The sequence below is a fragment of the Eumetopias jubatus genome, unplaced genomic scaffold, assembly GCF_037043125.1.
Source record: "Eumetopias jubatus isolate StellerSeaLion01/CBP00866 unplaced genomic scaffold, mEumJub1_p1.0 scaffold_4, whole genome shotgun sequence".
Classification (NCBI taxonomy): Eukaryota; Metazoa; Chordata; class Mammalia; order Carnivora; family Otariidae; genus Eumetopias; species Eumetopias jubatus.
This window is the reverse complement of record NW_028274810.1, coordinates 3,023,244-3,048,233: the sequence shown is the minus strand read 5'-3', so window position 1 is coordinate 3,048,233 and position 24,990 is coordinate 3,023,244. Positions and strand designations below refer to the sequence as shown.

The following is a 24,990-nucleotide window of genomic DNA, read 5'->3' as shown; positions in this document are numbered from 1 at the left end:
TTTAAATAAATCTAACCTCCCCACACCTACTGTACTTTTAGCCACTTGTCCAGTTCTCTGGGCTTCAAAAGCATTTGGTGACAGTGACAGAAACCTTTCTTTATATATTTTACCCTCTTAAATTTCTCTTTTTTACCTCTGGCATCTTTACTTCTTAGGTGCAGGGAAATTTTGTGAAGAGCTAAGATTTTGAGGTATATGTTGATCCTGATGACAAGTGGAAATGTACTTTACCTTCAGTGGAGAGCGTTCTTACATACAGTTTAGGAATATAAAAATAATACCTGTTCAACCAAAGCTTTAGCTAACTTGTGATGTTTATTCTAAAGGTAGAGTAAAGCTGAGGATTTCCCAAAGTGTGACCAATGGTCTAGCATACCCTTAACTGAGGATTGCCTTTTCTCTGGACTTCTCTGAAATCTGCTGGCATGATTTCCTAAACACTTAATTTTCCTTAACTTTGGTTAGAGAAAATCTTTTCTTGGCTTTTTATGAGACCCCTCCTTTCACCCTATATTAAAGGACTCTTTGGCCCTACAAGTGATGTACCCTGCAGAGAAAACGGGAACTCTGCTACCAAACATGATGCATTAGGACTATTCTGGTTGCTGAAAGGCAGCATGGCATAACAGGCTTTGGATTCAGATGGGCTAGGGCTTGACTTCTCTGAGGATCATTTTCCATGTTTTAAAGGGAGCATAAGAAGAGCTATTACTTGTCAGGGTTGTTCTTGGAATTAAATAAGATAGGGCGTAGCATTTGGCACATAGCAGGTGTTTGGTGATATTCTGGGTGGAAGGTAAGAGCAGTTTTAGGGATTGATGATTCCCAGACAGACTAATGGGTTAAAATTCCCTGAGGCTGAGACATGGTAGTCACAAATCAGAAATTGTAGAACTAGTGATAAATGTATCGGCCCTCACTGGCTTGCTCTTCTTTGCTTGCTGGCTGGCTTGTTTCCAACAAGAAGAATAACTCCTGACACTCTTTCCTTCCTCCACTGCAACACAAGTTACAGAGGTGATGATGTAGTCGTTGATTGATGGGCATCCCATGAGCCCTCAGTCCAATGCATTGCACAAAGTAAGTCAGTACATGTTTGAGGGATGAGTGCAGGGACCTGCCGTAACAGTGTAGCCTGTTTATTCTACAATCCCTCTACTATCCTAAAAGAGGACAAGGTAGAATGATTAAAGAATGTATGTGTCAGTAAATGTATCCTTTGGAGTTTTAAGTCAATACAGTGATACATTCTGAATTCAATAATTATTGAGAACCTATCATTTTGTTACCTGTAATATAACCTTCCCATCCCTTTTGGTGCAAAGCCATGGGAAAAGTTCTGCCTGTTGTCACACTTTCTGAATATCATTTTTAAATCCTGTCTGCCTTTTTCCAACCCTCCAGACCACCCCTCCCACACACAAGTAATTTTCCTCTTCCACAGTCTTGTCTATTTATTTTTGTATTTCAGGGTGTCAGGAGATGGAACCAAGATCCGGAGTGGTGCCTGTGATTCAAGTCAACGGCTGCCTGCCCCAGAAAGAACCTCTGGCCTCTGGAAGCCTAGATTAAACAGCTTTCTCTGACAGCGCTTCCTCCACAATCCTTGATTCCACTACCATTGGAAACTTGAGAACCATCTCTTACCATCCCCATCCCCAGGTGAGGGGACGAAGGGGAGTTACTGAGAACCTTACAGCTGCCGCCAAGTCCATTTCTTCTCATACTTTACCACAAATGTGACCGTGTTTCAATTTTTACTATGTAAAAATAAATCAAATATACCTAGTCCTCTGTCCTAGATAATTCAGGGAGTGGGAAGAGAAGAGCTGAAGGAAGTGGAGAGCTGGGATGGGAATGAGAGAGGCAAGGTCTTGTGTAGGAAGCAGACGGCTAAGATTCTAGGGTCAGGCACCTCTTTCTGAAGTGATGGGGGAGTATATTGGAAGTAAACTCTTGCTAGAGAAAGCATGGTGTGATAGGAGAGTGTAAGACTTGGATTCAAAATCTAGCATCAGCACTTACTGTTTTACCTTAAGTCACTAATATTATCCTACCTTGAATTCTTCCATGTGTAAGATTAAGAGGTCTCTAAGGTCTCTCTTAAGCACTAGACTATGAAGAGATTCCATGAAGTGCCCTCTGCAGATTTTTTGCTCCAGCCTCAACGCTGTTAAATTCATTTATTCCAACAGCTTGTCGCCATTGTAGCGCATTACCCGTGTACCACGCACGATTTACATGAAATTAACTTCAACAACTGGGAGTGTTGCTAGTATTATTCCCATTTTATAGATGAAAAAATTGAAGCTTAGCAGAAGTTAAGTAATTTACCTAAAATTACACAGTGAGTGGGAGATAGATGCAGGATTTACGCTGTTTCCAAAGACTATGCTCTTACCTGCCGGTAAAGACTGTGTAAAAGAAAACCTATGGTTAAAAGGAAATGACTATTTCCTGTCCGTTTTTCTCCCACTCTCATTTCTCAAGAGTTTTCCTGCCCCAGCCCTCAAAGCTACAAGATAGGTTATTGCTACTTTGGGCTGAAACTTCAGGTCTCGGGATTGCGGGTGTGTGTAACAGTTTAGGTCTTCCGCTCACCCGGAACCACCCACACCGCTGCTCGTGCTGTGTGGGGCGTACCTCTTCGGAGTTCCTGGGGGTGGTCCCAGGCTAGAGTGGCAGCTACAGGAACCAGTAGGCATGGGAGTTGTTGGGCCGGAAGCCAATGAGGAATCCGGTGAAGGAGAAGCGACGGTAATTTGTTTAAGGATGTAGGCACGGGTTTGAAGGAACATGGGGTTTTATCAGAGGTGGCGGCAGCTGCGGTTCCCAGGCTTGCAAACCTGCGGGCTACACACGGTGCGTGAGGTACCCAAAAGTTAGGAACCGCGTCGGACCCAGTCCAGCTGAGGTCCAGGGTGTAGGCTCTCAACCGAGCCTGACACCCCAAACCGTAGCTGCCGTGAGTCCCTGGACCCGGCTACCCTAAGCCCTTAGTTGCAGCCATCTTTTTCCTAGGGTCAACAGACTGGGCAGTATAGGACTCCCAGCCCAGTATCACCCAGTCCTCTTACAGACCTAGGGTTAGGACCAAGATCCCTTCCATATTCTCACCTCCCACCAGTCCCAATCTCAGAAAGGAATGATGGGACCCGTGTTTCCTCCTAACCTCTTTCCCTCCAGGCAGCTGTGCCGACCCCTCCACACTGGTTGGCAGAGCGGTTTGGCCTTTTTGAGGAGCTATGGACTGCTCAAGCAAAGAGGTTAGCAAGCATGGCACAGAAGGAACACCGGACTATTAAGATATCACTCCCTGGAGGCCAGAAAGTGGAGGCTGTGGCATGGAACACAACCCCTTACCAACTAGCCCAGCAGATCAGGTACCAGACCCATTTTATACCTGCCAGGATTATCCTTCTTCCTCTGTACTTCGCAGGACTTGAACAGGGAATGAAAATTCTGCTTGCTTCTATTCCATCCCTATCAAGACTGCCTTTTCCTGAGGATTCATTTTTATCTGCATTAGTTTCCGTGTCTACCCTTCATTTATTATCCATCGGGAAAAGAAATGATAGGTTTTATTGCTCTGGTGACACCTTTCCCCATTTTCAAGTTTGGAGGTGTTGAGAGATTAGTCCCTCTCTTCCCCTGTGGATTGTACCCATGTCTTTTTCTTTATCCTCACCCCTCCCCTCACCCAGTTCAACACTGGCAGATACTGCAGTGGCTGCTCAGGTGAATGGAGAACTTTATGATCTGGAGCGGCCCTTGGAGACAGATTCTGACCTCAGGTTTCTGACATTCAATTCTGCAGAGGGCAAAGCAGTAAGTTTCTTCCTTTTCAGGAATACCGTGGGAACTAAACTAAGGGATATGTATATATTTTTTTAATATTTAAAAAGATTTTTATTTATTTGAAAGAGAGTGAGCGAGAGAGAGGAGTGGGAGGGGTAGAGGGAGAAGCAGCCTCCCTGCTGAGCTCGATCCTGGGATCATGATCTGAGCCAAAGGCAAGACGCTCAACTGACTGATCCACCCGGGCGCCCCTATACATATATATATATATATATGTATATATATATATATTTTTTTTTTTTAAGATTTATTTACTTATTTTAGAGAGAGTGGGGGGGGGGCTGTGGAGGGGCAGAGGGAGAGAGAGAGAGAAACCCAGCAGTCTCTGTGCAGAGCGTAACACAGGCCTCCATCTCAGGACCCTGGGTTACAACCTGAGCCGAAACCAAGAATCGGACACTTAACCAACTGCACCACCGAGGCGCTCCTAAACTAAGTGGGCATATTTCTAGTATTTCTTTTGCCTCAGTTTTTCCATTTGCAGTTGAGAGAGAGACATACCACAGACTGCTTGTCTTAACCAGCCCTGGCTAAGCTAGAACCTCATGATGAAAGTTTTCAGCCTAGGTCTATTAAGTAGACATCATTTGCCCTAGTAAAAAGAGATCATAAGCTGAAAATAGAAAAATAATATGCCAGTTCAGGGATGCCCGGGTGGCTCAGTTGGTTAAGCGTCTGCCTTCCGCTCAGGTCATGATCCCAGGGCCCTGGGATCGAGCCCCACATCGGGCTCCTTGCTCTGTGGGGAACCTGCTTCTCCCTCTGCCTCTGCTGCTCCCCTTGCTTGTGCTCGCTCTCTCTCGCTCTCTGACAAATAAATAATAAATCTTAAAAGAAAAAAAAATGAAAGCAAGATAATATGCCAGTTCAGTCCCTCAACTCTACAGACATTATAAGTCATCTGTAGCATATACTTTTTAATTCTTTTTGTTAAAGATTATTTATTTTTTTGAGAGAGAGATATAGCGAGAGAGAGCACGAGCAGGGGGAGAGAGAGAAGCAGGCTCCCTGCTGAGCTGGGAACCAGACATGGGGCTCGATCCTAGGACCCCAGGATCATGACCTGAGCCAAAGGTAGATGCTTACCCAGCTGAGCCACCCAGATGCCCCTATATTTTTTAATCCTAACTTGACTTACACAGCTGAGCACACAACTGGCCTCCTTCCCACTTTGTCTTCTTCATGTCAGCTTAGGTAATATGGACCTCATCTATTAGGAGCCAGAAAAATGGAATTTTGTCACCTCTGTATAAATGGTGACCAAATCCTAGAGGAGGGGTTGCAGCACACTAGATTCCTGGGATAGAAGAAAATAGAACTAAAAGACCAAACAGAGCCCTTAGGAACTACCATCTTAAGTAGGTAGTTTACTCTGAAGCCCTAAAAGGGGATGTTATAAGAGCAATAAAAGAAGACTGGGCTCCTGCTTCTATGCTCTAGGACTGGGAAGCACCGAGGAGTAGGGCTCGGGGCTACTCTCATCCGTGCATTGCTTGTACTAGCTTTTGTTTTCTATTCAGTTTTTGTTTTTTTCTTTTACTATTTAATGTTAACCCCCAAGGTCAGGTTCCCCATTTTGTGGTAGTTATTTGTAGAAGAACCAAACTGGTTTCACACCAGCTTCTCTGAGGAGAGGATTGGAGAGTGAGGGGTTAAAGGAGAAGGTTATGAACTCCTTTCTTGTGAACCCAGGTGTTCTGGCACTCCAGCACCCATGTCCTGGGGGCAGCAGCTGAACAACTCCTTGGTGCCGTCCTCTGCCGAGGTCCAAGTACAGAATGTGGCTTCTACCATGATTTCTTCCTGGGAAAGGAGCGGTGAGTAGTGCAAGGAAAGAGAATGATTCTGGGGTGCTTTCCTTTTTAGATATTTCACCATATTTTATTTCATTTTTCAACTTTTTGGAGTATAATTGACAAAGTAACATATTTAAAGTGTACAGTGCTCGCTTCGGCAGCACATATACTAAAGTGTACAATGTGAGGGGGCCCTGGCTGGCTCAGTCAGAAGAGCATGCGACTCTTCATCTTAGGGTCGTGAGTTCAAGCCCCATGCTGGGTGTAGAAATGACGTGAATAAATAAACTTTTAAAAATAAAAAAGCGTACAACTTGGTAATTTGGTGTTTGTATACATTGTGAAAGGATCCGCACAATTGAGTTCATTAACACATTCATCACCTCACTTCCTCGTTTTGTGTGTATGTGAACACTTAAGGTTTGCTCTTACAAATTTCAATATATATACAATATGGAATTATCAACTGTAGTCACCATGCTATACATTAGCTCGTCAAACCTAATTCATTTTATAACTGAGTGTGTACCCTTTTACTAGGGTGGTTTCTGCCCCCTTTTTCTGGGGCATCAGGCATGTTCAATTTGGAGGAGAAAGTTTGGGGAAGGGCCTCTCCAGGCCTCAATTGTGATATCGGTGCCATTTTCTCCACTAGTCCATGTCTTTCCTTTTCTGATTCAGCTTGAAACTTCTCTAGTCTTTGTGAATTAACTTTTTACTTCATCTTTCATTACTAGTGCTCTAATTTTTTCCATCCATGTTGCCTGAATCCAACTTTTAATTTCATACATAGAGCTTTTGCTCCTGCTGGAAAATTTATACCTGATTTCCTAATTATGTTTTCTCTCAGTTTGTCTGTCTTTGCCAGTAATTCTAGATGTCTCTGGAGAGCAGGATTTCACCCCCTAGCCAACAGGTTTGGCACCCAGGTCATGCTTCTCAGCAGACGCAAGCCAGCCAACTCTCATCTTTCCAGGACAGTCCGGGGCTCAGAGCTGCCTGCTTTGGAGCGGATTTGCCAGGAACTTGCAGCTGCTGCTCAACCCTTCCGGAGGTTAGAGGTGTCTCAGGATCAGCTTCGCCAGCTATTCAAGGTGGGGTGGAGGTGCACACATTTAGGAGGAAGACCCAGAAGCATGAGGGAAGGGGTAGCTCTCTCCCAGGACATCTGTATAGGAATAAAGACTTACCCTCACTCTCCTTCCAGGATAACCCCTTTAAGCTTCGCCTGATTGAGGAGAAAGTGACAGGTCCAACAGCAACAGTATATGGGTGAGAGCTGTCAAAATGGAGGGAAAGAGGGAGAGGTGGGATGCACCAAAGAAGGCCAGAAATGGAATGAGGGAAAGAAGGTAGAAGGTAATCTGTTGCTCCGGAAAAGGAATAGGACCAGGAAATAGTTTTATCTCCCATTGCTTTTGCTCTCTCTGTAGAACAGTTCTTCATTGTTTTTCTGTCTGCTGAAGGCCATGAGAGGGAGAACACTAGAAGCTCAAGGATTTGGAAACCACTAAGTGGCCTCTTCTTTCTCCCAGGTGTGGCATGCTGGTTGATCTTTGCCGGGGCCCCCATCTTCGGCATACTGGACAGATTGGAGGACTGAAGCTGCTAACGGTCAGTTGTAAGGGCAAAGTTAGGTTGAGACTCCTGTGTTCACTGTGATGAGCGGGGGAATGGGAAGATGATCTCTGTCAGCCCTTTCTCTCCTCTGATAGCTGAGCGGGGAATCCAGGAGAAAGATTTTTAGTTCCTCTCTTCTGCAAACTCCCAGTCTGATGGCAGATGCTGGGCACCCTGCCAGGGTCCAGAAGCCAATTCACATTCTGTAGTTGAACTTCAGTGGTAGGGAGATGGAGAGGGAGCGTGTGAACAGGTTGGACAGGGTCACATGGGGGAGGCTCCTGTGGAGAGAGGGTGTGTAGAACACCATTTGAAGGTACAGGAAGAATACGATAAGTCAAAGGTGTGCCTTTTATGAAAATACTGTTCCTGGGCCAGGTGAGTTATTATTAGGTGGAATGGGAGCAGGGAGCTGGGGGAGAGGCAGGTATACACAGCCAAAAGCGCTGAACTGAAAACCCAGCCATTTGTGTTTAGTCCTAGCTCTGCCATCAGTGAAGTATGTGGCCTTGGGTAAATCTTCTTTACCCACTTTCCCCATCTATAAAAGAAGGTTGTTGTTAATTCCTGTCCTGCCAGTAAATCCCCATCACAGAGACAAAGTCAGCTAACACAGGAGAAAGTGAGGAAAAACTAAAAGTGCTATAAAACATGGGCTATTTCTTGTTAAATCGTTCAAGAGAAGAGCAAGCAGAGGCATTTGAATTTCATGTGGCCAGGAGTGGGAGATTGATAAGTGGATGGGTAGACTGACATTTGACCAGAGCCTAAGGTTAACTCGGGTGAGCCATCATTGATTAGAAGTGGGGGCGGGGAGGTCCTAAGTACACGGGTGCCTGTGGGAGAATGGGTAGAAAAAGAGGTGGCAGGATAAAGTTAGGCTGGACACAAGTGGGGATTAGGAGTCTGGGCGTCTCTGAGTCTATAAATGTGGCAGGGGGCCTGGGGGGATAGTGGAATCGTGCTGGTGGAGGCAGTGGGAGACAGGATGAGCGTGAGGTGGGACACTGGGGGGCTTAAGCTCAGTATCAGATAAGCATCACTGAAGGATAGCTTAGGTACCTGCAGTCCCCCCATCTTCTCTCTGGCTCCCTGTGTCCTCCCATAGAACTCCTCATCCCTGTGGAGGTCCTCGGGTGCCTCAGAGACACTGCAGCGAGTATCAGGGATCTCCTTCCCCACAGCAAAGGAGCTGAGGGCCTGGGAAGAATGGAAGGAGGAAGCGGAGTTACGGGACCACCGGCGCATTGGGAAGGTACAGAGATTGGGAGAAGGGGAATGGATGTGAAGGAACCTGATGGTGAAGTTGGGAGCAGATTATGAATCCAAGAGATTGAGCATCTCCATCAGTTGTTTCTTCTGGGTCCCAAAGTCCCCACTTTGTTCCTTGAGTGATGTTGCCATTCCTGTACAGGCACAGGAGCTCTTCTTCTTCCATGAACTGAGCCCTGGAAGCTGCTTCTTCCTGCCTCGAGGGACAAGGGTGTATAACGCACTGGTGGCTTTTATCAGGGTAAGGGGGACCCAAATCGAGAGGAAGGAAGACCAGGGAGGAAATCAGGGCCCAGAAGATGCCAAGTGTTAAAAGAGGGGGATTAAACATAAACATTGTGAAGTGCTGGTGACCTTTAACAAGGTCCTAGGAATGTCTGGTTCACAGGGTCGGGGTGTAGAGAGAGAACATGGTACTTAACAGATTGTGGCTGACATCAGCATAACCTGAGGTCTCGGGAGAATCACACGCCTGCCACCTCTCCCCCAGTCCCTCTGACATTCTATGTCGGTACCCTCCTCTTCAGGCCGAGTACACCCGCCGTGGTTTCTCAGAAGTGAAGAGCCCCACGCTGTTTTCTACGAAACTTTGGGAGCTGTCAGGACACTGGGAACATTATCAGGAAGACATGTTTGCCCTACAGCCCCCAGGCTCTGACGGGCCCACCAGCTCCCCGAGTGACCACTCTACCAGCCATCCCACAGATACACTTGCCCTCAAGCCCATGAACTGCCCTGCGCACTGGTGAGCTAGGAGCCTGGAGTCCTGGGTCCTCCCAGGGCTGGGGGTGGGCAACCAGGTTGCCCAGTATGAAGTAATAGAAAGGACCTTGGCAGAGCACTGGGACACCTGATTTGAGTCTTGAATCTGCCCTCCAGCTAACCTGTGAATTTGGCGAAACCATCTACCTCTCTAAGCCTTAGTCTCCTTGTGTAGCATCAAGGGTTTGGAGTTGCTGTCCAAAGTTCCTCTTTCACCTCAGAACACAGAATAGGGGCGCAGTACATGCGCTGTTGTTCCTAAGAAATGTACTTTCGGTCAGGTGGGGCCTCAGTGGGAGGGCAGGCTAAGGCTGGACAGGGTGCTAGCTGATGGCACAGAGAAAATAAGCAAGCACATTGGCTAGAGGAGCAGTCTGCAGGGGCTACTTTTCCCTGTGGCCCTGACCTTTCCGTACCCCATCCTCAGCCTGATGTTCGCTCACCGGCCCAGATCCTGGCGAGAGCTGCCCCTGCGACTGGCAGACTTTGGGGCCCTGCACCGGGCCGAGGCCTCTGGCAGTCTGGGGGGACTGACCCGGCTGCGGTGTTTCCAGCAGGATGACGCGCACATCTTCTGTGCACCGGACCAGGTGGCTCTTCCCCAACTCCGCCAAAGCATTTCTTTTTTTTTTTTTTTTTTTTGGTGTGTGAGTAAAGCAATAGAAGTTTATTAAGTGAAGATACAGAAAAAGCTCTGGGGGGCGCCTGGGTGGCTCAGTCATTAAGCATCTGCCTTCGGCTCAGGTCATGATCCCAGGGTCAAGCCCTGCATTGGGCTCCCTGCTCTGTGGGAAGCCAGCTTCTTCCTCTCCCACTCCCCCTGCTTGTGTTCCCTCTCTTGCTGTGTCTCTCTCTGTCCAATAAATAAATAAAATCTTTTTTTAAAAAAAAAAAGCTCTCAAGAATGAGGGGGTCCCAACAGGTTGCCCCGCAAAAGCATTTCTAAACCACTTTCCATTCTCCATATGAACTGCCAGTGTTCCTGATTTCCAGTCTCCCTCTTCATATACTACAACTCAGTTACATGATAGCCCTAACTGTCCTCTATGTTTCTGCCTTGTGTTTCCCCCCCAAACTCCTGTCACTCCAGAGCTCTAGGTAGCATACAGCTTCACCCACTCTGTTTTCTGCCTCCAGCTTGAAGCAGAGATCCGAGGCTGTCTTGATTTCCTCCGTTCTGTCTATGCCGTCCTTGGCTTCTCGTTCCGCCTGGCACTATCCACCCGACCGTCTGGCTTCCTGGGAGAGCCTTGCCTTTGGGACCAAGCTGAACAGGTAAGTAGGTGAAGAGGTAGATAAACCACTCTCTAATGGGGATGGGGAGATGGGAATCGGGGTCCTCCTTAGAGGCATATGCTAAGCAGGTCATTTGTTGGGGACTGGAGGGATCTGTTGCTCATAAAGTCTAAGATGACACATTCCTGTCTTGTCTCATCCCCTCTTAAAGGTCCTTCAGCGGGCCCTGGAAGAATTTGGAGAACCCTGGGACCTCAGCCCTGGAGATGGTGCATTCTATGGGCCTAAGGTAAGTTGGGGACCCTGCTAAGAGTTTTATTTATTCATTTTTTGTTTTGTTTTATTAGATATTTAATAAACACAAAGGAATATTTTTAAACTCATGTAGGATATAAAGAGCAGTACATTTCCTGCCCCCATGAAGCTTGTGGTCTTGTGAAGGGTGTGGGAGGTAAATAGGCATTTTGGAGCCACTGAATCCGCACTGTGTAGGTACCAAGGGAGCACGTCACTCAGGAAGGTCAGGAAAGGCTTCTTGCAGGATTCTCTTTCTAACCTGAAAGGTCATTGTTGGCCAAGTACAGAGGAGTTCTAGGTGGGAACAGTACAGGCAGAGGCTGAGGGCAGGGTAAAAACTTGCAGGGCAAGTTGGAAGAAATGGGAGAAGTTGGGAAAAAAGGACTGGAAAGTGTCTGCTGGGTTCAATGAAAAGGCTGTTAGTTTTTTTTTTTTTTAAAGGTTTTATTTATTTATTTGACAGAGAGACACAGCGAGAGAGGGAACACAAGCAGGGGGAGTGGGAGAGGGAGAAGCAGGCTTCCCGCTGAGCAGGGAGCCCGATGCGGGGCTTGATCCTGGGACCCCAGGATCATGACCTGAGCCGAAGACAGACGCTTAACGACTGAGCCAGCCAGGTGCCCTAAGGCTGTTAGATATTGAAGGACCAGGGCACCTGGCTGGCTCAGTCGGTTAAGCGTCTGCCTTTGGCTCAGGTCATGATCCCAGGCTACTGGGATCGAACCTCACATTGGGCTCCCTGCCCAGCGGGGAGCCCGCTTCTCCCTCTGCTGCTCCCCCTGCTTGTGCTCTCTCGCTCCCTCTGTCAAATAAATAAAATCTTAAAAAAAAAAATATTGAAGGAACATTTTTGGTAAAGTGGAGGCTGGGGTAAGGGGCCTGAGTAGTCGAGAGATTCTGATGAAGGGAGAAATTTGAGAATGTTTAAATGCTCTGATGAAGAAGAGCCTGTTTGGGTCAGGGAAAAGCTGAAGTTGTAGAAGGGTTTCAGTGGAGGGAATTTCTTGGGTAGTTTTGAGGGGTAGGATTGAGAGCCCACAAGAGACTACCTTTGCCATCGTTCTGGAGGCAGGAAGAAAGATTGGGGGTACGTGCAAGGAAGTCTGTAGATGTGACAGGAAGTTGAGACATTTTTCCATCTTGTGATATCATTATCTGATTTCCCCGTGAGATGGGAGTAGGGCAGAGGAGAGTTGTCAGTGAAAACAGTGAAGATAGGAAGAGGAGAAAGCTTGAAAATCCTTGAGAACAGGACACAAAACTGACTAGGGCAGCAAAGGATTGCTGACAGCAGCAAGGGCGCAGTTAAAGTTCAAAAGAGGGACCTGCATGGTGACATCAGTCCCAACATTTATGCATCTGTGTGGTATGGGACATGTTGGGCAGCTCTGAGCGGTTCTGTTGCAGGGCCAAGGAGGTGGGAAGCCAGAGTGCCACCAGGTTGGGGTTTTGCCATGGGCATGTGACAGGAGAACAACAGTGGAAGGGAACCAGGGAGAGTGGTTCCAGCTGCATGGGGAAGGACGGAAAGGTGGTAGGGGCAGTGAATGGGAAAGAAGCTAGAAATTGAAAAGCCGTTCGTAGGAATAATTGTCAGAGCCAGAAGACCAAGAGACTGTAATCAGAGCAGGGTGTTCTGATGCACTGTTCCACAGGTGCAGCCATTCTGGGCAATGACAAGATGAAGGCTGTAGCCATGCATGAGTACATGTGAAGATCTCTTGAGATGACGAGCTCAAGGGATTCAGAGGCCACGGTGTGGGTGGGTCATTCATTGTCAGTGTTGATGTCTCTTAAAGTTACACCACTACTGAGCAGAAAGAGCCACTGCTGGAATGCCCAGTGAGTGAAGTAGAGTATTTTACAGCTATGACACGTCTCTCAAAACAGCCTGGGATATGGGTGGGTAGAAGGTGGGTGGTACGTTCAGTAGAGGCTACTGCTTCTGGTTGCTCTTATGCCCTCCCATCTGTCTCCTCCAGATTGATGTGCACCTCCATGATGCCCTGAGTCGGCCCCATCAGTGTGGGACAATCCAGCTTGACTTCCAACTGCCCCTGAGATTTGACCTCCAGTACAAGGGGTACAGAACCTTGCCCAATCCCCTTTTCCCTTGGCTGCCAGCAGAATAGGTGGAGAGCAACTTCCTCTTCTATCTTTGTCCCTAAAAATGAAACCCAAATCCTCTACACCTTTGCTGGAGCTAAATATTTCTGGAAAACCAGAAGGTGATCTTGGGTGTGCATTTTGTGACACTTCTCTATTCCATCCATCCCCCTCTTCCTCTCCAAGGCAGGCGGGAGTCCTGGAGCGTCCAGTCCTCATTCACCGAGCAGTGCTAGGTTCTGTGGAAAGGATGTTGGGAGTGCTGGCGGAAAGCTGTGGAGGAAAATGGTGAGACCTCTGGCCCCAGATTTCTATTCTGGTCCTCAGACCAGATAGTGCATGCTCCAGATCCTGGTCTCCTCAGATTCCCTCTTTTATTTTCCTCTCAAATCAACTCTCTGCAGCCACACTATGGTCAGAGCCAGAGTAATTGTTTGCCTTCCTCTTCTCTCTCCACCAGGCCATTGTGGCTGTCCCCGTTCCAGGTGGTGGTCATCCCTGTGCAAACTGAGCAAGAGGAATATGCCAGGGAGGTGAGGACAAGCTGGGCCGTGTGCACAGGGGTTGAAGCAGGACTACCTGGAGTCCAGGGCTGAGCAGTGGGTAGGAAGGGGTCACACAGCGTAGTGGAAGGGAAATAGCACTTGGAGCCACAAGACTGGGCTCAAATGGATGCCGGCCTTTATGCTGGAAATTCCACATCTGAGAAATGAGACTGAATGCCTTGCCTGTGGAGATGCGTGAAAATTAAACAAATTAACAGATGTTAAATGCTGACAACAGAGCACTTGGCACAAAAGGGGCCTGGATAAATGTTGGTTTCATGTTTCCTTTCTAGAGAGAAGTAAGGATATGGATGGTACCAGAGTCAAGTAGCTGGTTGGGTAGCACTGTGGCTAGAGCAGGCAGAGTCGGGGAATTGGTGGCTGGCTTGGCTCCAGTAGGAAGCAGACAGAAACCGGGGGGGGGGGGGCGCTGGGGAGGGGCCTCAGTGCAGAGATGAACAAGGAGGGGTTGTCAATGAGAAACGGAGAGCCTTGAAGCAGAGGATGGAGGAACAGATCCAGGGCATGGGGAAGATTGGTATCAGACTATTCTAGCTTCTTAACCTTCAGTTCCTGGCATCAGACCTCTGCCCCTCTGCCCCAGGTACAGCAGAGGCTGCAGGCTGCAGGGCTGGTCTGTGACCTGGATGCCGACTCAGGCCTGACCCTCAGCCGAAGGGTCCGCCGGGCTCAGCTCTCCCACTACAACTTTCAGTTCGGTAAGTGACCAGCAGGGCAGGCCCTCAGAGCCCTGCACTCTCCACCGACTTCCTGTGCTGTTCTTTCTTATTAAATTTGCTTATCTGTGTATTTGGGTTAATTGGGGTTCATTACCTGATCTGGATTCAGGACACCTGAGCCATTTGGGTCCTAGGTTCCTTCACCCCCTGACAAGCAGTTCTCAACCTCAGAAGAGTTTCCTTTTTTTTTCTTTTTTTCTACTACTAATTTATTCTTTGCATTTGTGCTGAGTCATAGAGAATTATGTCACAGGCACAAAAAGCACTTTTTTTTTACCAACACCTAGTACAAAATAATATTCTAAACAGAACAAAAAAAGCACAAAATCACAGACACTTGAGAAAACATTTGATGAGATTTAGGTTATTAAAACATAGGGTAGAAAGTGAGCGCCTTCAAGACTAGGGGTTTGTGTGTAGCCAGACAGTGTTTGAATTTTACCTGCTGAGCCTGTATTTTCAGACATCTCCACTAAAGTGCCCCTTGAGACTGAGGTGGGAGAGTGTGAACCACATTGGCTCTGGCGATATTGCCAAAGGTTCACAGTATTTTGATGCAAAAATAGCATTTCTTTTTAGACTCAACATTTTATCCTTATAATTTTTATATGTTTTGCCATTCCTAATTATATACGTAGTAACTTTAACGTTAATTTCTTTATTTTTTAAATTAAATTAAAAACATTTTTAATTGATGTATAGTTGACACACAATGTTACATTAATTTCAGGTATACAGCATAGTGACTTGATACTTCTATACATTACTTGGTGCTCATCACAATAAATGTAGCTACCATCTGTCACCATACAATGTTATTACAATATTATTGACTATATTCTCTATGCTGTAATTTTCATCCCTGGGACTTACTTACTTTATAAATGAACGTTTGTACCTCTAATCCCCTTCACCTATTCTGCCCATGCCCCCACCCTGCTCCCCTGTGGCAACCACCACTTTTTTTGTTCTCTGTGTTTATGAGCTTGTTTCTGGTGTACGTGTGTGTTGTCTGTTCATTTGTTGTTGTTGTTGTTTTTAAGATTTTATTTATTTGAGAGAGAGCACAAGCAGGGGGAAAGGGTAGAGGGCGAAGCAGCCTCCCCACTGAGCAGGGAGCCCGACGTGGGACTCAATCCCAGGACCCTGGAATCATGACCTGAGCTGAAGGCAGACACTTAACGGACTGAGCCACCGGGGCACCCTCATTTGTTTTTTAGATTCCACATATAAGGGAAATCATATGGGGCACCTGGCTTGCTCAGTTGGTAGAACATGTGACTCGTCGATCTCAGGGTTGTGAGTTCAAGCCCCATGTTGTGTGTAAAACTTACTTTAAAAAAAAATGAAATCATATGGTGTTTGTCTTTCTCTGACTGACTTCACTTAGCACAGTATCCTCTGGGTCCATCTATGTTGTTACACATAACAAAATCTCAACTCTTTTTTTGGCTGAGTAATATTCCATTGTGTGTGTGTGTGTTTGTACCCCCCACATCTTTATCTGTGTATCTGTTGATGGACACTTGTGTTGCTTCCATATATTGGCTATTGTTGATGATGTTACAGTAAACATAGGGGTGCATATATTTTTTTTGAATTAGTGTTTTCTTTTGGCTGGGGGTGGGGGGTGGAGGGTAAATACCATGCAGTGGAATTACTAGATCATATGGTATTTCTATTTTTAATTTTTTGAGGAACCTCCATACTGTTTTCCACAGTGGCTCTGCCAGCTTGCCTTCCCACCAACAGTGCACAAGGTTCCTTTTTCTCCCCTTGCCAATCCTTGTTATTTCTTGTCTTGATACTAGCCATTCTGACTGTTGCGAGATGATAATCTCATTGTGGTTTTGATTTGCATTTCCCTGACAGTGTTGTTAAGCATCTTTTATGTGCCTGGTGGCTATCTGTATGTCATCTTTGGAAAAATGTCTGTTTAGGCCCTTTGCCTAGTTTCAAATATGACTATTTGTTTTTTTGGTGGGTTTTTTTTTTTTTTTGGTGTTGAGTTGTTTGAGTTCTTTATACGTTTTGGATATTAACACCTTACCAGATATATCATTTATGAATATCTTCTTCCATTCAGTAGGTTGCCTTTTCATTGTGTTGATAGTTTCCTTCACTATACAAAAGCTTTTTAGTTTGATGTGGTCCCAGTAATTTATTTTTGCTTTTGTTTCCCTTGCCTGAGAAGACATATCCAGAATAAAGTTGCTAAAGCCACTGTCCAAGATAATAGCACCTATGTTTTCTTTTAGGAGTTTTATGGCTTCAGGAAAACAGTTTTCTTCTGACCCTCATCCAAGCTCTTGGTGTCTATTAGGTTAATTAACCAAATAAGCCTTAGAGAGAAAGGGACAGGAAGGATTAATAAGGTCCTAATTAGTTAGCTTTGTTTATTCTGGACCCAGATGGAGTCAGCCCTAAGGGGTGATCAGAAAGACCTAAGAAGAGTCAGGCCACCTTGTTCCTTTTTTCATTTCTCCACCCAGAGCTTTGTCTTGAAGACAAGGAGCAGAAACTCCTCATCAGATTACTCAGTTCTCTTGTTTTATACACCCACTCGCCAGTGGCATTTAGAGTAAGTTGCCCCATGGGTCTTGTACTCTTGCCACCCTCCCCTCCCTCTGATGTCCACACACACACACAGTTTCTCTCTGGGTCTGCTTCTTGGTCTGTTTGTCTCTCTGGCTGACCCTACCATCTCCGACCGTTAGGCTCCTGACTGGAAGTGATAAGGCGTGGAGAGCATGTCTGGAACATTCCCTCGTCTCATCAGCATGATGGGGACCGGAGAGCAAGAGGTGGCTAAATATACCCTTTTCCTGAACTGTATCTGGGCTGTGCTCTCACCCTTCCTAAAGACTTCGGTCTCTTGAATTTTTGCATATCCCATGTGGATAAATGTGCCCTAACAGCCCCAAACCTCCCCTCTTCCTGCAGTGGTTGGCCAGAGAGAGCAGAGTAAGAGAAAGGTGAACGTTCGGACTCGAGATAACCGCCGACTCGGGGAGCGGGACTTGACTGAGGCTGTGCAACGGCTGCTGGAGCTCCAGAACACCAGGGTCCCAGATGCTGAGGAAGTGTTCTGAGCTTTTGTGTACAGATGCGGCAGGAGCCTTCCTTCATGTGGGAGACCTTGACCCGACTGCCAGAGTCTGGAGGCCCCCAGACCCTTCAGAATTCATGTGGAGGCATGAGTTTGCTCTCCTGGAAAGACATTTGATCCGGGGGAAGCTGTAGCTCTTTGGATGTGAGGAGAGTGAAAGTATAAAGAATAAACTTGAAGCTCTCGGGTATGTGTCTTCATCTTCATCTCTGACTCCTGAGCAGGGGCTAAAAGGGAGTTTGACTCTGTCTCCGTCTCTTTTGTCCCGGGGCCCTGGGGAAACAAAGGGGGCAGCCCTGGCCTCTCACTGGTAGGGGAGCTCCTGGGGTAGCTGTCCTGTCCCCCATCCTGGACTCTTTAGTGCCCTGTTTCCCCAACCCCAATTCAGGAGGCTGTACCTCTCCACGGTAGGCAGCATGAAGACAGAGGAACTGAGGCATAAAATAAGGTCTCAACATCTGTCTTTTTTTTTTTTTTAAGATTCTATTTACTTGAGAGCACGAGCGGGGTGGAGGGGCAGAGGGAGAAGCAGACTCCCTGCTGAGCAGGGAGCCCAATGCAGGGCTCAATCCCAGGCCCCTGAGGTCATGACCTGAGCCAAAGGCAGATGCTTAACCGACTGAGCCACCCAGGCGCCCCAGGTCTCAACATCTCTTACTCCATGAGTCTCAGAATCCATTTCTCTGGGGATCATAAGAATGCTATCCTCCCCTCAGCCCTGATCTCTTCAGCCCTCTTAGGAGACTTCAGGGTGAATTTGGGAGGAGTGGCTGCCAGAGGAGGAGCAGCTGGGACTGAGTCATGGCAGGAAATAGGAGGGAGGGAGTTATCCCCAGATAGCTGTATAAAAGGAGAAGGAACCAGCCCTGAGGTTCACAACAGCCGTAACAGCAACTGGAGAAGCAGGCTCCCAGCAGCCCAGCCCTTCAAATCCAGATCTGCCTGAGACAGTCCACCTTCTGGGTGCCACTGACCAGTCTTTGCCCCAGAATGGGGACCATGTCCAGAGCAGCCTTGGTCTTGGCCTGTCTGGCTGTTACTTCTGTAGCTTCTGAGGGAGGTGAGTTGGGGTTGGAGCCAGCGCTTGGGAAGAGGCCCTGACCAGTGTGGGCCTGGGGCCGGGGTCCAGCCATCCTCTAAATGGCTCATCACCAGCAGGGTGATTGTATCCCTGGCCTTGCATTTCTGAGCAGACTGAAGGTGGGCCTGGGCACTGGAGCCTTTAAACAGGGAGGGGAGCAGGTGGACGGGAGGAGAGGGGTTCCTGGAGATTGCTGTCAGGAGACATAAAATTGGGAGTCAAATGGACAACTCTTCAGTGGGTGGGTGGATTCCCAGAGTGAAGGGGTTCTGCCTCAGGAAGATGTATATATGGGGCCTATCAAGCAGGGGAGGGAGAAAGAATGGGGCCCCCAGGCTGCTCAAAACTGGTTTGTTGACCCAGAGAGCCTTGACTGACTCCTTGTCCGGTTAGGAGAAGAGTTGAGAGGGTGTCCATCCCCAGGGGACCAGACACAGTCACTCTATCTAGCACACACACATCATCTGCTGGATGCTGGACAAAATGCTACCAAGGGATACTGTTGAGATCTGGTCTCTGTAAGTCCTGTCTCCTTGTTCCTCCTAGGCAGATGAGCTATAGGCGATTCCTTTCCCTGTGGCTGTGGGGCGATTTGCCTCAGGAGTCCTGAAACATCCCAGTCCCCAGGTCCTAAATTGAGACCTAAGCTAAGGAGGGTCTGGGACCAGCTGAAGGGGAGGCACTTTAAGTTCGAGGTGGGCTTCTTATTAGAAGGCCCACAGATGTTTAAACAGCCTGGAGGAGATGAGCAGATGAAACCCCAACCAGTTCAAAGTCCAGACTTGCTCCTCTGGAAAACTAGAGACGCATAGCAGCTGAGAGGCCGAGAGGAAGAGACCAGAAGCCCTAAGGGAGAGACACTGACAGGAGATGAGGGCCTCCACCACCCCACTCCTCCTACCCTCAGCCCCATATGTCACATTCCCTTCAGGCCTGGACTCAGGAGACCCGAGGCTTTGAGCCTGGTAGAAGAGAGGCTGTCAGAATATCATAGCTTTCTCAGAACCCAGCTGGTCACGTCCAGGTGTGTGGGGGGGAGGGGGTGGATTCATCAGGGAACATGGGACAGGAGCAATACAGAAGGGCTTCTGGTGTGTTGGTTGTGTTGCCTATACCCTTGATATCTACTGCCCCCACATCCTGTGCTTAGGGCCAAGAAAGGGCTCCTCAACCCACCCCTGACTCACCTTTCATGTTCCAGGCTTCAAGGCTCCAGGGCAGACGGAGCTGGGGCCAGAGCCCCTCACCTACCACACTCAAGAAGGTAAGAGTGTGGGGGAGCAGCATGGGATGGGGGTGCTAGGAGAAACTGTCAGCTCTGACCATCTCCCCTCTTACCTCTAGTTGGCTATGCAGCACCCCCCTCCCCACCCCGGACCAGAGACTTCCCTGTGGATCACCCTGACGCCCTTCAGCATGGCTCTCACTTTGAGGGACAGAGTGAAGGTAAGTCCACCATGCACCCTCCTCAGCCCTCCAGGTTTCTAGTCTGGCTTACTTCCCATTCTTTAGATGGGGAGGGGTGAGAAGGTCCTGCCCACTCCTTGCCCTGGCTGGGAGAAGGGGTGGTCTACTCACATACTCCCCCTTCTCTAGTGCAGCCCCCTCCTTCTCGGGAAGCCATCCCTGCCCAAGAGGAGTTGCCCCCTCCCCAACTCCCTGTGAAAAAGAAAGGTGAGTGTTGCCCATTTCTTCACCCCCAGCCCACTACAGTCTTGCTGCCATCAGTCTGATCCTTGCTTCTTTGTGCCCTCACTCCTGTCTTGTAGTGGATCCCCCTCTCCCTCAGGAAGCCATCCCCCTCCAAGAAGAGCTGCCCCCTCCCCAGGTCCCTGTTGAACAGAAAGAAAGTAAGTGACTCCCTCTCCTCGTTACCCTCCTCCTGCCTACCCATGGGCTTTGGGGGCTCTGCCATTCGCTAGCTGTGTAACATTGGGTAAGTTGTCTCTCCGAGCCTTAGTTTCCTCATCTATAAAAATGGGGAAATAAGACCTATTTTTATAAAGTTATGAGATTAAGTGGCATAAAAGTAGCATTTATTTTCACTTGCTTCTATACTGACTTCCTCCTTATGAGTGGCAGCTGGCCAGGTCCCCCCTCTTCTAGCCCATCCCAACATGGCTTCTGCTTACACATCTATCCCAGCAGACCCACCTCTCCTACATCGGGAGGAAATGACCTTCCCATCTAAGCAGAGAGAGGGTGAGTGACAGCTCTGGTCTGTCCATCCCTCTGCTTTAGTGCTCAGGACCCTGGGGAGGGAGGCAAGGAGCCTGAGCCTTGGGAAGCAGCACAGGGACCAGGCCTGATTTGTGGGGGCTATAAGGGGACACCTTTCATGCCCCTGTTCTTTCTCCTTTCCATCAGTCATTCTGAAGGTAAAAGCCACAAGTTCATTTCTATCTCTTTCCCCCCATATCGTCCCAACCCTTTCTCCTCCACTCCAAGTTCTTTCAATCCTCCCAGCTCATCCAGACTTTCTCTGTCCCTCTACTCATTCCCCTTCCCAATCTGTTTTCTCCATTCTAGAAAAGCCAGCTCCTTTCATGGACCGTAGCGCCCCTGAGCCTGAGTCTTGGAATCCAGCCCTGCACTGCCAACAGGGCAGATCCCGAGGGGGCTGGGGCCATCGGCTTGATGGCTTCCCCCCTGGGCGGCCTTCTCCAGACAATTTGGACCAGATCTGCCTTCCTAATCGTCAGCATGTGGTGTATGGTCCTTGGAACCTGCCACAGTCTGGCTTCTCCCACCTCACTCGCCAGGGTGAGACCCTCAATTTGCTGGAGACTGGATATTCCCGCTGCTGCCGCTGTCACAGCCGCATAAACCGCTTGGACTGTGCAAAACTCGTGGTAAGGGTTGGGCTCTTGATGCCAGGGGTGTCCCTTAACCTCCAGACAGTATGTGTGTGTTTGAAGGACTTCTAGGCCTGAGTATGTAGGAAACTCAGGACCTTTTTCTTGGCCCTACCTTGGGCCTCCCCAGTATGCTGGGAGGGCAGAGGACAGCCTCTACTTCTTTCTTATCTACCTGCCCAGGGTCCTTTTCTGGAGCCTGGGAGGAAGACAGGAATGTGGACAATGGGCTGCTGGGCTGATCCATCCCTCTTGCTCTAGTGGGAGGACGCAATGACCCGATTCTGTGAGGCCGAGTTCTCGGTCAAGACCCGACCCCACCGGTGCTGCAAACAGCAGGGGGAGGCTCGACTCTCCTGCTTCCAGGAGGAAGCTCCCCGGCCACACTACCAGCTCCGGGTCTGCCCCAGCCACCAGGCTGGTATATCCTCGGGCCCCGAGCTGCCTTTCCCCCCTGGGGTACCCACACTGGACAATGTCAAGAACATCTGCCACCTAAGACGCTTCCGTTCTGTGCCGCGCAACCTCCCAGCTACTGACCCCATCCAAAGACAGCTGCAGACGTTGACCCGGCTAGAGGGGGAGTTCCAGCACTGCTGCCGGCAGGGGTACAACCACACCTGTACACGGAAGGCCGTAAGTGGGCGTCCCGGTCCCACGAGCCTGTCTGCCTGCCCGCCCGTCTCCGACCTCTGACCCTGCTCATCCATTCGTCCATGCACCTCCCCAGTGTGAGCACGTCTGCCCGTTCATCTGCTGGCAAGTGTCCGTCCATCCACTGCATTCGTCATTTGAGTCTGTTCATCTTGAGCCTCCATCCTGCACTCCTGGCCTCGTCTACCCATGATCCCACACATGCACCCATGTGCCATCCATCCGTGCAGCTCTGGCCTTGTCTGACCCCCTCGTCTGCCATTGCCGCTCCTGTCCTGTGGCCGGCTCCAAGCCTCATTTGTGCTTCCATCCTTCCACCTCCCAGCACCATACATCCACAGCTGCCCATCGTTGTCCTCTGGTCCCTTGCCCTTCCCTTTCAGCACCTGTGGCCGGGTCCCTCATTTCGTAGCATAGGGCAGTAAGGGAAGCAGAGGGTCAGAAGAGAAGGGGCCAAGTGTCCAGGCTTCTGACTTCCCTCTCTCTGGCCCACAGTGGGAGGATGCCCTTGATGGGTACTGTGATCGGGAACAGTCTGTCAAGACCCACCAGCATTTGTGTTGCCACTACCCTCCTAGCCCTGCCCGCGATGAGTGCTTTGCCCGTCAGGCTCCCTACCCTAACTATGACCGGGACATCTTGACCCTTGACCTCAGCCGAGTTACCCCCAACCTCATGGGCCATCTCTGTGGAAATGGAAGAATTCTCAGCAAGCAGTGAGTCTTGCCTGGTTCTTTCCCAACTCTCTTCCCTTCCCCAGAACCTCCCTTCTGGGGCACCCTCTGGGGCACTCTTGGTAAGAGCAAAACCATGGTCTCCAAGCACCATTTTGATGCCTAGGGATGCCTAAAGACCCTGACCCCTTCCCCTTTCCCCCCAACATAGTAAACAGATTCCTGGGCTGATCCGGAACATGACTGCCCACTGCTGTGACCTGCCACTTCCAGAGCAGGCCTGCTGTGCTGAGGAGAAGGTGAGCGGTGGCAGCAGGAGGTCGTAGTCTCCAAAAAAAGGCGGGGGGGGTTGGAGAGAGGGCTAGAACTGCTGGCTACCCCTTCTCTCTAGTACCTCAGACCAGCCCACAGAAATAAAGAGGACTAGTGGGGAAGATCTTCTTTCTTGATTCCCGAAGTCTTCACTCCTTACCTGATCTGCTCCCCTACCTCTAAGTTATTTTGCCTTTTCTGGGCCTCAAGCTTCAGGCATTTCCAGATGTGCACATATGTCTCCCACAAGGAATCTAGCTGTGCAAGGCAGCCTGGAACTCTCTCTGGGCCCCAGGGAGACGGCACTGGAAGCTGAGGGAAGAGGGACTTTGAACACCCAAGTATTGATGCTTGACCTCAGACACCCCCCTCCCCATCATCTCTGCTTTACTTTTCTCCTTCAGAAATTGGCCTTCATTGAGGACCTGTGTGGTCCGCGACATAACTTCTGGCGAGACTCTGCCCTCTGCTGTAACCTGAATCCTGGAGATGAGCAGACCAACTGCTTCAACACTTATTATCTGAAGAATGTCGCTCTAGTGGCTGGAGACAATGGGGATGACAAGGGCCAGGGAGAGAAGGGCCAACCCGGGGAAGAAATACCAGCCCCACCCCTGAGCCCAAGGAAGAGTGAGTCACCCCAGAGCCTTGGAGGATCAGATTGGGGGAACCCCACCCTGCTTGAACACTCATTACAGTAAACACCTCTTGGATTTGGCATCCTCATTGTCTTTAACATCTCACATACAAACACACCCTCCTAAGCCTGCTTGGATTTTCTTGAGGGATTGGCCCCTGAGGCCCACTGCCCTGCCCCTACTGACTGAACAGAACTATTCCACAGGCTATGATGGTACCATAACTAAATGGCTTAACTTCACTATTTGTCATCTTGAATTTATTCACGTATTTGAAAAGGAGTGTCACCTTGTTAGCTATCATCATTTAAAGGAAAAAAAAATATATGGTTTAATGTCTTTGGTGAGTCCCAAAAGTACCACAGCCCAGCCTAATATTTTAATTTAGTTTAATTTAATTCTATTGGGGGAGCAGAGGGAGAGAGAGAATTTTTTTTTTTTTTAAGATTTTATTTATGTATTTGAGAGAGAGAGACACAGGAAAAGAGGGAACACAAGCAGGGGGAGTGGGAGAGGGAGAAGGTGGCTTCCCACCGAGCAGGGATCCTGATGTGGGGCTTGATCCCAGGACCCTGGGATCATGACCTGAGCTGAAGGGAGACGCTTAAGGACTGAGCCACCCAGGCGCCCCGGAGAGAGAGAATCTTAGGCAGACTCCGCACTGAGGGTGGAGCCTGATGCAGGGCTCCATCTCCCAACCCCGAGATCATGACCTTAGCTGAAATCAAGAGTCCCACACTTAACCGACTGAGCTACCCAGGCACTCCCTAGCCTGACATTTTTAAATTTTCACTTTTGATCCTTGGAGTCCACCCACACCTTGATTCATTCAAAACCCATTTACTGAACAGTTACAATGTGCACTAATGCTAGGCCAGGGGATACACATCCAGAAAACATGCAGCCCCCTTCTGTCAAGTTGCTCATATCCCAGGAGACTAGCAGGTGTGATAAGTGGTGTTGCATGGGGCTGCCAGCTTGCCAGTATTCTCGGGGTACCAGATAAGGCGGTCTGAAGTGGGAGTAGGGCTGAGGGCAATATGAGTACACTGGGAAAGCCTCTTTGGGGTTGAGGTCAGAGCTTCTCCCGGAGAAGTAGAAGGTGCAACGGGCAGGTACAGCCCAGGCAAGAAGGAGGGTTCTAAAACTGGCAGAGAAGCCCAAAGGCTGAGAGGGCCTGAGGCTTTGGTGGTCTCCTTTGGAGATGTGGCCGGAATGGTAAGCAGGAGGTCCCCACGAATGCCTCATCCGCAAGGGTTCAAAGTGGATCCCGGCGCCTCTGCCCACGAAGGCACTGGCGGCCTCAAGCAGAGGTGATGTTCAGATTTGCCTTTTCCAACCTCTAGTAGACAGCGAAGCAGGAACCTGGAAGTCCAGTTTTAAGAGTATCGCGCCCATACCTGAGGGGAGGGGGCTGGCCCACAGGGTGGCA

The 24,990-nt window shown here is 49.0% G+C and overlaps 2 protein-coding genes across 7 annotated transcripts; both read left to right on the top strand.

The window, feature by feature from the left end:
- The first annotated feature begins 2,751 nt into the window (after positions 1–2,751).
- TARS2 (threonyl-tRNA synthetase 2, mitochondrial) lies at positions 2,752–17,534 on the top strand. Of its 6 annotated transcripts, XR_003606879.2 has the most exons (20): positions 2,753–2,865; positions 3,190–3,386; positions 3,708–3,831; positions 5,554–5,678; positions 6,634–6,751; positions 6,865–6,929; positions 7,193–7,271; positions 8,386–8,532; positions 8,692–8,790; positions 9,077–9,294; positions 9,739–9,901; positions 10,449–10,586; positions 10,759–10,836; positions 12,827–12,927; positions 13,137–13,238; positions 13,411–13,483; positions 14,100–14,214; positions 16,728–16,816; positions 16,953–17,039; positions 17,179–17,264. XR_003606879.2 is itself a non-coding variant. In XM_028088261.2 (18 exons), the coding sequence occupies exons 1-18, from the start codon at positions 2,800–2,802 to the stop codon at positions 16,928–16,930; spliced, it is 2,211 nt and encodes a 736-aa protein (XP_027944062.1). In that variant the 5' UTR covers positions 2,753–2,799; the 3' UTR covers positions 16,931–16,946. The 6 variants fall into 6 exon arrangements, 4 of the variants coding, with proteins under 4 accessions (XP_027944064.1, XP_027944062.1, XP_027944065.1 ...); XM_028088261.2 differs by lacking the exons at positions 16,953–17,039; positions 17,179–17,264 and having other exon boundaries at positions 16,728–16,946; XM_028088264.2 differs by lacking the exons at positions 16,728–16,816; positions 17,179–17,264 and having other exon boundaries at positions 2,754–2,865; positions 16,953–17,034.
- Positions 17,535–18,202: 668 nt separating this feature from the next.
- ECM1 (extracellular matrix protein 1) lies at positions 18,203–23,800 on the top strand. The gene is given in 12 exon segments (XM_088022286.1): positions 18,203–18,404; positions 19,627–19,689; positions 19,770–19,871; positions 20,022–20,099; positions 20,195–20,275; positions 20,571–20,627; positions 20,955–21,277; positions 21,542–21,916; positions 22,430–22,650; positions 22,820–22,907; positions 23,325–23,496; positions 23,499–23,800. Coding segments are annotated over 12 exon segments (1,686 nt in total). The 5' UTR covers positions 18,203–18,334; the 3' UTR covers positions 23,555–23,800.
- The last annotated feature ends 1,190 nt before the right edge of the window (positions 23,801–24,990 follow it).